Here is a 12,389-nt window from a genome sequence, read left to right as displayed (position 1 = left end):
TAAACTTTAATTGAGATTAGATGAGGCTTGTTGTTGTTTCTTATATTTGTTTTACAACAACGTATTCCATGTGCTCTTTGTTTCACTTGCACATCTAAGTTAAATGCTACATATTTACCTGTGGACTATCTTGAGCCAGGACACTTAGTTTTTTGCATATCAGTGCTTGATTGTTAAATACAATAAAATACCCACACCTATTTGTTGAGTGGTTGATTGAAAATGTATTTGCAATCAGAGGTGTAATAACGTGTTGCAAATCAGGGAAATGAGAATAAGACAATTAATAATACATAATTTACATAATAATACTCTGACTTGTTAAGTCGTTAAATGTAAAAAAGGAAACAAATTGGGTGTATTACACCAGGCACCGTCAAGAACACTGAAAAACAAGAACATTTAAGGTGGCAATGAATGGGGTAGAGGGGCCTACACCGATATTCTTTCAGGGGGCCCAGAATTCCTAGCAACTGCCCTGCACACACACACAGAGACACACGCACACGCAGAGAGAGACACACACACACACACACACACACACACACAACCGGCTGGTTGGGCCGGTTACAACAACTCCGTACTGCACTGAACCCCCCCCACCCCCAGGAGGGGCCTCCTCCTGGTAAATAGCCCCAGGCCTCAACATTTATTAATCCGGGCCTGTGTCCAGGGTAATTTAACAGTGGTCTATCTGGATTGGTTAAGATTAAAACAGGTGGTTGTTCCATTGGCCACCAGCAGATGGCAGTCACACAACAGAGCCGTGCCAACCGACTCCATTCAAGCGTGGGATTCGTTAACCCCACAAGGCTTGGCTTCCGTAGTGTGGATGCTGTTCTGACTGTTGTGAGTAGCTATCGACCCTAGAGAGCCTGTTGGAGATGGCCTTAGTCTGGAACAGAGCGTGAGTGTCCTTCTCTCACCATCACAGATTATCATAGAATTAAATTGTTTCGCCTGTATGTATGTATGTATGTATGTATGTATGTATGTATGTATGTATGTTATGGCTCCCATTGCAGTCCTGACCATCCCTGGAAGGAGGGATCCCCCACTCTGAGGGAGGGATCCCCCACTCTGAATATTTTGAGAAACTTTAAACATTTTTCAAGTTTTGGATAACAAACTCCAGAAACTCAAACATGAATAAAGCGCATTACGGAGACAGGCTAGAAAACACCTTTCTATGTCTGCGTTCCTTTCCCTGGCTAGGGTCAGGAGGGGTCATTAAGACATTAAGACTGTACCGGTGATTAAGGGCGATACAAATAAAATTGAATTGAATTGAATTACCAATAATTGAATTATTGGTGTCGGGACAGGCCGTTCCACCGGCTGTGGGTGAGTTTTGTTTGTGTGCACTTTGGAGGGCGTGTTCTGAAGTAGACCTCCGGTACGATCACCAGCGCTACGGTGCAGAAGAGCTCACACCGCCTCACACTGCCTCACACCGACTCACACCGCCTCACACCGCCTCACACTGACCCACACCACCTCACACCGCCTCACACTGCCTCACACCGCCTCACACCGCCTCACACTGACCCACACCGCCTCACACTGCCTCACACCGCCTCACACCGCCTCACACCGCCTCACACTGCCTCACACCGCCTCACACTGACCCACACCGCCTCACACCGCCTCACACCGCCTCACACCGCCTCACACCGCCTCACACTGCCTCACACCGCCTCACACCGCCTCACACTGACCCACACCGCCTCACACCGCCTCACACCGCCTCACACTGCCTCACAGCGCCTCACACCGCCTCACACTGCCTCACACTGCCTCAGGGCCTCAGGGGTTCCCTAGGAGTCTTTTATACCGTGACATCATCAATCTTCTCTTACAGTGAGTAGCCCACTTCAGAGGCTTTTCCACCCTGTCCAGAATACTGTTCTCTAAAAAAAAAAAAGAATGTTTATTATTATTTGAAAATATTGAACATTGTGCAATATTGTCAATCAGCAGCAATCAGTATCAGACTTCTATCTTAAAACAATATTGGTGGAACCCTATTGCTAAGGCACTGGCACAACTTTTGATTTGTAAATGGTTGGTAAGGCAGGGGATAACTTAACCTTCTTCCTCAATAGCTTCCACTTTAGTTGGTGTGGTGTGGTGATTCCAGCATTACTACACAGAAGTGGAAATGTATGGACAATTAAATTAATTTCTAAAAGTTAGAAGTTGTTCGAATCATAAAGAAGTAAAATACTATATTGTTGTTCAGTTCCAAAATACATGACTAAACGTTTTGTGCCTTTGTAGATCCACTGTGATCTGTAAATTGTAATGCACATGTAATGACAGTAGACTGATTGAATGTGGAAAAACTGAGACATATTGTTGAAATTGCACTTATTTTTCTTAAGACATCTGTTTTGTAAATGGATGGTTCATTAATTGTAACGTTTTCAGAATGTACTTGTACTTCTTTACACTAAAAAGAAAAGGAAAAATTTGGAGGTGTTGTTATTTATAGGTTACTATGCAACTGTTTTACTGGTCCGGCCCACTTGAGATCAAATTGGGCTGTATGTGGCCCATGAACTAAAATGAGTTTGACACCCCTGCTCTACACTCGGTGAACTCTTTCCGTGTTTTGGGGACAGAGGTCACCCTAGGTTAGGGAACCAACATGTTTTGTCCTATAAAGGTGTGCCTTCGGCTGTATTGCTATTTTTCTGTTAGCAATAATATGTATATTTGGAACAATTTAATGAATTATCTTTGGCACTATTTAGAGCATTAGCTGTCCCACATTTGTGTACTGAAGCCATTTAGCATAAACATAAACTTTTAAAGCAATTAGCATCTGACTGGAAGTGTGCAGTAAGTTATTATCTTTCCAGGCTGGAAAACTAAATTATTAACAGCATATAGAATATTTGAACTGAAATTATCATTTACTAAACTGAAACGTTAAATAATGGGATCAGCTAGACTGACTCATTTTCATATTTTGTTTTACAAGCTCTAAGGATGGACATGGAAACACAAGCAGGTTTATGATGATGATTTATTTATCTGTGACAGTCATTCACTTAGCAAGTTCACGTGACTCTGCATTACCAATCAAACCAATGTTATGCAATCAATATTAAAACCGTGCACAGTAAGATGCTCATGCATCTTATTTGACATTCATAACTTTATCAGACTCAGTGGTTTTTACCAACACTGCAGTGTAAGCCACACCATTGTAGTTGCCGGTGGATGGGAAGACCAGCTCGCTGCCATTCATGCATGTGATTTTCACTTTGGCCGAGTAGGCGAGGTCGATGACTGCTCGTCCCACTGACAACTCAACGCTCACGGTCTTTCCTGCCGGGACCTTCACATTGACCTCATCTGATTCTGTAATGGTCTCTTCATTGGTCATTGAAGAGGACTGCTCCGATCCCACAGTCAAGCTAAACCCACCAGACACCTCCACCAGATCCGGGATCCCTGCTGTAACAGTCATACTGACGGTGGACTCAATCTTATTGGTGGTGCTCCAGGTGGTAGACTTGGTCACAGATCTGCTGTACGTAAGTTTCTGCTCTTGAGCCTCAGTAGTGCCGTTGTGATAAGACACAGATTTGATATATTCTTTGTTTACCTACATACCCCACACACAGACACAGAAAAACACAAAAAAGATTAATATTGTTCAGGCAACACACAAAATAACTTAATAAAAAGTACAGAAAATATCAACTTATTTATTTAGTCTAACATTTAGACTTTAACACTTCATTAATCCCCAGGGGGAGAAATTCAAAAGATTTAAGTGCTGACACTATTTTATTGACCTAATGTAATTAAACAAAAGACATTACTGTCAACCCCATATCAAATTATAATGTTTATACAGTGGACAGAACTCATCAAGTTGTCCTTTATGGAACGCAAAGTGGGCCAACAAGCATTTCAACAGAACAAATCTTTCTTATTTCTTCTTAAAAAAAACACCTTGTGACAACTGCTGATATAAAAAGGGCTTTATAAAATACATTTCTTTGATTAATATACAAGAGTAATCTGCCCTATGATATATAGGTGTAACACATGCTGTTAGTGATAGGAAAGAGGAAAAATACGTGCCAATTTCTGTCCTGGACACAACCTACAAAAACAGGTTCTATTCATGCATGAAAATGACCCCATTTTAATTGCTTTTCTGAGTTAATAAAGAAACACTTGTTCACTGAAATGTATTGGCCCACTTAGCCTGCCATATTCTGACTCAGGTCTTCCACACTTAGCAGCACTCACCTGGGGTGTGTACATGGCCAGGCTGGGATAGGTCATGTCGGTTAGCACAGACGACTTGATGGCATTGATGAAGAGGAATCCCATACTGTCGATGTCTGAGCCAGATTTCCCCACCAACCCCAGGCAGACTCCAGACCCCACATCGATAGAGTACTCGGTCTTCAGCGGCCAGCCATTCATGTGCTCGAAGAACTCCCGTCCAGAGCTCGTCCAGAACCTAATGCCACCCAGACGTGTCCCGGCACCGTTCCCCCACAGGGACAGCTTGGTGATGCGCTCGCCAAGATTGAACGTAAACTCATTGAAAGTGTTTGCATTTCCAAAGGTCTGCACACGCCCGTCGGTCAGTTCTGCCCGCACAGCTTTGATCTGCCAGCCTCCCACTGCAACTCCAATCTTCTTGAGGGTGGCACCATTGTTAAGGCCAGTGAAATCAAATGAAGTGCCTCCACCTCCACCAATGAGATACAGTGTAGTCGCCATGTTTAATAACCTAAAACAGAAATGTTCATCAATATATTCATGCATCCTCCAAATGCTTGACAAAAGATGCAGACATTTCAAGCTGTAAAAGGAAATCAGATCTATGTATCGTAGTGTAACAGCACTGATGCTGTGAAAATAATGTTAGTTAGACATGTCAGTTCAAACACAGGTGCTACTCATAAGGGTGATAAGCAGTGTTGGGAAAGTTAACTTTCTACATGAACTAGTTCAAAGTTCAGTTCACAAATTGAAACTGAACTAGTTCAGTTCATAGTTCATAATTCAAAATTTTCACAGTTCCAAAAATGAACTAGTTCACAGTTATTTTTTTCAATATGTTGCTGCAAGCTATTATTTCTGAACCAACGCTCTCTCGGTTAGGGTTACTTCGTTCAATAGGGTGCCAGATTTCTATAGAGCCTTCCAGGCGAAAACCCGGCTAAAACACACCGTACACAGGCCTTAAAAGACAATTCCTGTATTTTGAACATTGAGCTCCCTTTCTGGTTTGTCTTGTCTTGATGATTGGTCCTGTCTCGGGTATTTGGCTCATTTAGAATCGCCCCTGCCTGCTTCAGAATGGCTGGCTACATGTATGCACAAACCTGTCCTTAAAACAACCCTAAACATTAGTTTTCAGAAATGTGCAACTCACCGAATGGTTAGTGGTGTTTGTTGATGTTCAAAATCAAGTATTGTAGAGAAATACAGTTTCTGTTGTGTTTTATTTGGCATTTTGTAAATCCCATTGAAACGGAAACCAAACCGGAACTGCAAATGGGTCTGTTTACGTTTGGTTGTAGTCTTTTCACTCGGTTCTCAGTATCAACAGTAGGGCTAGACCATGGACCTATGAAGAATGGACACCGGATTGAAACATGGCGCCCATTCATTCCTATGGAAACTGCTCATTGGCGCAGGGCAACATCAAGGACAGAATTGCTTCCACATCATGGGAGCCTAGCCACTCCCTAGTGCATGACTTTCCGGATGCAGAAATATTCTCGTTCTCTAGCATTGTTAGCATTGTAGCATCATAAGCGAGAGTTCTGAGCGAGCATTGTCGCATTGTTTACCGACCATGGAAGTATAAGTTTCTAACCCCCCCGATTATTCACTATATGTGATACTATACATGCACTGAGCCCTCTCGGAGGCCCGGCCGAAACAATATTTGTTGTACTACGACTCCTTTCAGCTGCCCACCCCTCCTTCTCTGGCTAATAAAATGCGAAAAAAGAGAAAACTTACATTTTAATAGTACATGGTCCAAAAATAATTATGAGCCTTTGATTGATATCCAGAGAAAATTTGTATTGTAAACTTGTATTGGAGTGAACGGGGATATCTTATTCCGGGCCCCATGATTTGAGGGACCTGTCCACAGCCCACTAAAAAACTGCAATACCGGGCTTGGCCACTGAGCATGGGTGGATTGCGGAAGTAGGTACTGCTCCTGGGGGCCTTGGCTAGACCGAGCGAAAAGAGTACAACCAGCCCCGTTCTCCGTTTCCGGGTCAACGAGCAATGAGTCTTCCAACAGAAATCAATGGATTTACAAAATGCCAAATAAAACACGACAGAAACTGTATTTTGCTACAATACTTGATTTGGAACATCGACAAACACCACAAACCAATCGGTGAGTTGCACATTTCTGAAAACAAATGTTTTGAGTTGTTTTAATGTCAATGAACGCGTTCAGGCACAACACTGGGGATAAGGCTGCATTGTGTTTGGTTACCTGTGCTTGTCTGGCTATGAGTTGCTTTCATACATTTTTTCCTACTTTGTTTTTTCATGCAGATTTTAAGTCCCCTTTCAAACATGTGAATTAATGGAGGATTCAAAATGGCGGTGAATTAATGAAAGAATGTTGTCCTAATGATTAACTGTGATTTCACTACTTGTCTCTGTAACCCTCAACAGAAGGATACTCAATAAGGACTAGTGATGGATTTCATGATTCGTTTGCTTGAATCAGTTTGCGTCGGTCAGTTCGCCAAGAAGATTCGTTCGAATCGTTTGTTCGTTCAGTCGGGTAGCGGTGAATCATGGTTCTCAGCTGAATCGTTCAGTCTCAGCCCCTCCCTCGTTCTCATTCAAACGAATCACGAATGCGCAGTTCTCAGCTGAGTCAGTCAGACTCAGCTCCTCCCTCGTTCTCATTCTCAAACGAATCACGATCGTGCAATGGTGCAAACGGTCATCAATCAACATAACATTAACTAAGTTCTTTTTAGCTGAGGAGCGCTTCATGTTCGGAATCGGGATGTTGTTGCCCAGCTGGCTCTTGTGACTTCTCAGTCCTCGAGTCTTCACCGCTAAACACAGTCAGTGAACGAACGGCGACCTGTGAGTCAGCGCCAGCGACTAGTGGGTGGAGCTGGGAGTCGAGTCTCGGAGAACGAACAAGACGAACTGAAACGGGGAATCAGGTCGGTTCGTTCATGTTAAAGAGTCGTTCGTTCTAACTGATTTGTTTGTGAACGAGCCATCACTAATAAGGACATTCATTACAACAAGCAGATAGACAGGGTCCTTTCTGTTTACTATTCTGACAACTGACTGAAAATGATTCACGTTCCTTCTATCTATGTATTTTTTCACTGCCCCAGCTTAGTTCATCTTTAATTATTAATAAGAACCCGCAATACAAAAAAAATACTCTGAAACTAGAGATACAAGATCTCTCTTATACAGCGTTATATTCAGTCTACATGAATGAAACAGCACCTAAAGCATTATAATAAACAGCACAATGATTAAGGTGAATGAATTAATTCATACTTACTCAGAACACGCCTTCAGTTAGAAAAAAGAGATAGGGGGCCTACAAGAAAAGGAGAGAAGTGGAGCGGAGATGAGGAGGAGTGGCGGTGCGGACGGTGTCTCTGTGTCCCGTAGCTCTGGAGCAGTGGAGTTAAGACCTGCTTAAGACTGTGTCCAGGAGGAAGTCATTAATCATTACCATTAAGCAATGTAACCGGCCCAGCCCATAAAACACAGCAAGATTCTGATGAACTCGCCCTGACACACAGGATGGCCTAACATCACACTGTAACACACACCCACACACACACATGCACACCCACACACACACATGCACACACACACACACACACACACACACACACACACACACACACACCGGCCCAGCCCATAAAACACAGCAAGATTTTGATGAACTCGCCCTGACACACAGGATGGCCTAACATCACACTGTAACACACACACACACACACACACACACACACACACACACATGCACCCACACACACACACACACACACATGCACCCACACACACACACACACACACATGCACCCACACACACACACACACACACCGGCCCAGCCCATAAAACAAAGCAAAATTCTGATGAACTCGCCCTGACACACAGGATGGCCTAAAACACACACACACACTAACACACACTGTGACAACCCGACCCCAACACCATGGCCCAGACGACCAAGAGGAGTCGTGGTGGACGTGGTGTACCACTCCAGGAGGAGCTCCCGCCAATCAAGGGAAATCAATCAAGGGAGCCGGGAGGAAGCATGCTTAAATTGCCTGCTTCCACACTCATTCGGGGCTCTTCCCTGGGTCACACACGAGGAGAACCCAGACGACGTGGGTGCAGAGAATCCACTCAACCGAGCAAGCCTATGGATGCCGCCATAGTAGTCTTTTGTTGTAGTTAGTAAGAGTTCCTTTTTTTTGTTTAATTAAAAGTGCTGTGTTGACACTTTTGCACTTTAGTGGCTTTTGCACTTATCCAGACTCTTGGGCTGTTTTTGGGACGGGGCAGTGCTCTCTTGCCAAGCCGGGCTGCCACATATGGTGGAGAATGCGGGCAACTCGACCCACTCGACGAGGTGGTCGACAAAGTGGGAGACATGAACTATAGGGTAAGGCAGCCCAGGAGACACAAACCCACTCAGCTCTACCATGTGAACCTGCTGAAGCAGTGGCGGACCAGTACCCCCCCCCCCCCCCCCGATACCGGCTCCCTGGTCCTGGCCGCCCGGCGCAGCCTAACGGAGGTCCCCGTGGGAGACGACCTCAGCCCCGCCCAGAAGCAGGACCTCGAGGAAGTCGTCTTGCAACACCAAGATGTCTTTTCGGAGACACCCGGCCGGACCGCGATATCCGAACATGACATTAAAACGGCACCAGGCGTCACGGTGCGTGTCGCGCCCTAACCGGGTCCCAGAAGCCCGGAGGAACAGCATCATGGAGGAGGTCGCCAGAATGCTTCAGCTCGGCGTCATCGAAGAGTCGCGCAGTGTCTGGTCTAGCCCCATCATCCTTCCCAAACCCGATGGGACGTTTCGTTTCTGTAACGACTTCCGGAGGCTGAATGAAGCCTCAGAATTCGACGCCTACCCCATGCCCAGGGTAGACGAGTTGATCGAGCGACTCGGACCCGCCCGCTACCTGACCACGCTGGACTTAACAGAGGGGTACTGGCAGGTCCCCCTCACCAAAGCCGCCAGCGAAAAGACAGCATTTGCGACCCCGGGGGGGCTGTACCAATACACAGTCCTCCCATTCGGTGTCCATGGCGCCCCCGCAACCTTCCAGCGGATGATGGATCAAATCCTGAGGCCACACCAGGCGTACGCAGCCGCGTACATTGATGACATCATCATCCACAGCACCAGCTGGGATGTTCACCTCCGGCAGCTGCGGGCGGTCCTCGGGGAGTTGAGGAAGTTCGGGCTCCTCCGGCGAGCCCTCTGCTCGGAACCAGTCCCAATAACCCCAGATTTCTCTGCCTCTGATTGTTCACACAGATGCGTCCGAAGTAGGACTGGGAGCAGTGCTGTCACAGGTCCGGGCGGGCGAGGAACATCCGGTAACATACTGTACATCAGTAGGAAGCTCCTTTCAAACGAGAAGAATTACTCCACCCTGGAAAAGGAGGCCCTGGCCATCAAGTGGGCCCTGGACAAGCTCAGGTACTACCTCCTGGGCCGGGAGTTTACGCTCGTCACTGACCATGCTCCCCTCAAGTGGATGGCAGGGGCGAAGGACACAAATGCACGGGTGACGAGGTGGTTCCTGGCACTGCAGGATTTTCGATTCCAGGTGGAACACCGGCCGGGCAGGGAGCGCGCCAACGCCGACACCCTGTCCCGCCGCGATGCTTGCCTCTGGTCGGTCGGAGGCAACCCTAGGTCTCAGCCAGCGGTGGAGGAGTGTGACAACCCGGCCCCAACACCACGGCCCAGACGACCAACAGGAGTCGTGGTGTTGGGGCCAGGTTGTCACACTCCTTCCCAACAGAGGGAGCCAGGAGGAGCTCCCGCCAATCAAGGGAAATCAATCAAGGGAGCCGGGAGGAAGCATGCTTAAATTGCCTGCTTCCACACTCATTCGGGGCTCTTCCCTGGGTCACACACGAGGAGAACCCAGACGACGTGGGTGCAGAGAATCCACTCAACGGAGCAAGCCTATGGATGCCGCCATAGTAGTCTTTTGTTGTAGTTAGTAAGAGTTCCTTTTTTTTGTTTAATTAAAAGTGCCATGTTGACACTTTTGCACTTTAGTGGCTTTTGCACTTATCCAGACTCTTGGGCTGTTTTTGGGACGGGGCAGTGCTCTCTTGCCAAGCCGGGTTGCCCCACACACACACACACACACACACACACACACACACACACACACACACACACACACACACACACACACACACACACACCGGCCCAGCCCATAAAACACAACAAGATTCTGATGAACTCGCCCTGACACAGAGGATGGCCTAACATCACACTGTAACAAACACACACACACATACACACACACACACACACACATACACACACACACACACACCGACCCAGCCCATAAAACACAATAAGATTCTGATGAACTCGCCCTGACACAGAGGATGGCCTAACATCATACTGTAACAAACACACACACACACACACACACACACACACACACACACACATAACACTGATGTATTTAGTTGGCTTCATGTGAGAGGATAGCCAGATATGTTGGGTTATATGAAAGGGTATACTGGTGTTTTATTTCCTTGATCTAATCGTGTTATCTGAAACATGATGGATCCTGATATTGCAGTTTGTACTGGTAAACTTGATTGAAGACAGGGTGGCGACACTTGAAGACATTTGTAGTACCAGAGCGAGGGAAACCACCACACCAATAGGCTCTGTACGTTTTCTAAATAACCATCAAATCAAAATCAGAACAATGTACATTATCTTTCATACAGATTTACAAAACGTTATACATTAGTGGGCTATAACTGAAGCAGGAACAATAAAACCAATACAAAGTAAATTAATAATGTCACACCCAGTTTGACCCACACCCACGCACACGCACACACACACACACACACAGCGCCGTCGTATAGGGGGGAAAGGTTATGACAATTATAAGGGCCCACAGCCCACTAGGGCCCACACACAGCCCCCAGTAGCCTCTATGACAAAATGATTATGCATACACTGAACTAATATATATTCATATGAATGAATCCGAATTAAAACAAAGCCACAAATCATACAATAATCTAATCTTAATAATTTCAATAATCCCCTTGGCCCCTTCTTAAAAAATGGTTTGGTCCACACCGCGGTTCGTTCTTCCCAGGGACGTGCACAGGAGTTTTGAGGGGCAGGTGCCGAATTGTTGACAGGGGGGGGGTTCTTCCCATGGTTCCTCCTCATCGGAAGTGAGTGAGCGATGAGACTTACAGTGAACAAACAATTCAATTTAAACTTTAATTGAGATTAGATGAGGCTTGTTGTTGTTTCTTATATTTGTTTTACAACAACGTATTCCATGTGCTCTTTGTTTCACTTGCACATTTAAGTTAAATGCTACATATTTACCTGTGGACTATCTTGAGCCAGGACACTTTGTTTTTTGCATATCAGTGCTTGATTGTTAAATACAATAAAATACCCACACCTATTTGTTGAGTGGTTAATTGAAAATGTATTTGCAATCAGAGGTGTAATAACGTGTTGCAAATCAGGGAAATGAGAATAAGACAATTAATAATACATAATTTACATAATAATACTCTGACTTGTTAAGTCGTTAAATGTAAAAAAGGAAACAAATTGGGTGTATTACACCAGGCACCGTCAAGAACACTGAAAAACAAGAACATTTAAGGTGGCAATGAATGGGGTAGAGGGGCCTACACCGATATTCTTTCAGGGGGCCCAGAATTCCTAGCAACTGCCCTGCACACACACACAGAGACACACGCACACGCAGAGAGAGACACACACACACACACACACACACACACACACACACAACCGGCTGGTTGGGCCGGTTACAACAACTCCGTACTGCACTGAACCCCCCCCACCCCCAGGAGGGGCCTCCTCCTGGTAAATAGCCCCAGGCCTCAACATTTATTAATCCGGGCCTGTGTCCAGGGTAATTTAACAGTGGTCTATCTGGATTGGTTAAGATTAAAACAGGTGGTTGTTCCATTGGCCACCAGCAGATGGCAGTCACACAACAGAGCCGTGCCAACCGACTCCATTCAAGCGTGGGATTCGTTAACCCCACAAGGCTTCCGTAGTGTGGATGCTGTTCTGACTGTTGTGAGTAGCTATCGACCCTAG

The 12,389-nt window shown here is 45.8% G+C and overlaps 1 protein-coding gene across 1 annotated transcript; it reads right to left on the bottom strand.

Moving 5' to 3' along the window:
* Window positions 1-3,013: 3,013 nt before the first annotated feature.
* Window positions 3,014-7,660, bottom strand: LOC311344923 (aerolysin-like protein). Its single transcript, XM_084469268.1, has 3 exons — window positions 7,553-7,660; window positions 4,273-4,765; window positions 3,014-3,616 (listed from the first exon to the last, which is right to left on the bottom strand). Exons 2-3 carry the CDS (start codon window positions 4,753-4,755, stop codon window positions 3,146-3,148), a joined length of 954 nt encoding a protein of 317 aa, XP_084325394.1. The 5' UTR covers window positions 4,756-4,765; window positions 7,553-7,660; the 3' UTR covers window positions 3,014-3,145.
* Window positions 7,661-12,389: the final 4,729 nt, after the last annotated feature.

This window comes from Micromesistius poutassou, assembly GCF_964030765.1.
Source record: "Micromesistius poutassou genome assembly, chromosome: 6".
Taxonomy (NCBI): Eukaryota; Metazoa; Chordata; class Actinopteri; order Gadiformes; family Gadidae; genus Micromesistius; species Micromesistius poutassou.
Note: the sequence above shows the minus strand (reverse complement) of the source record. Positions and strands in the feature narration are given on the sequence as shown.

Excerpts from the sequence above, each read along its gene's own strand:
- LOC311344923 (XM_084469268.1), bottom strand. The coding sequence starts at position 4,755 with ATGGCGACTACACTGTATCTCATTGGTGGAGGTGGAGGCACTTCATTT. Across the intron at positions 3,617-4,272 it reads TGGCCATGTACACACCCCAG|GTAAACAAAGAATATATCAA; the intron begins GTGAGTGCTGCT and ends TGGGGTATGTAG.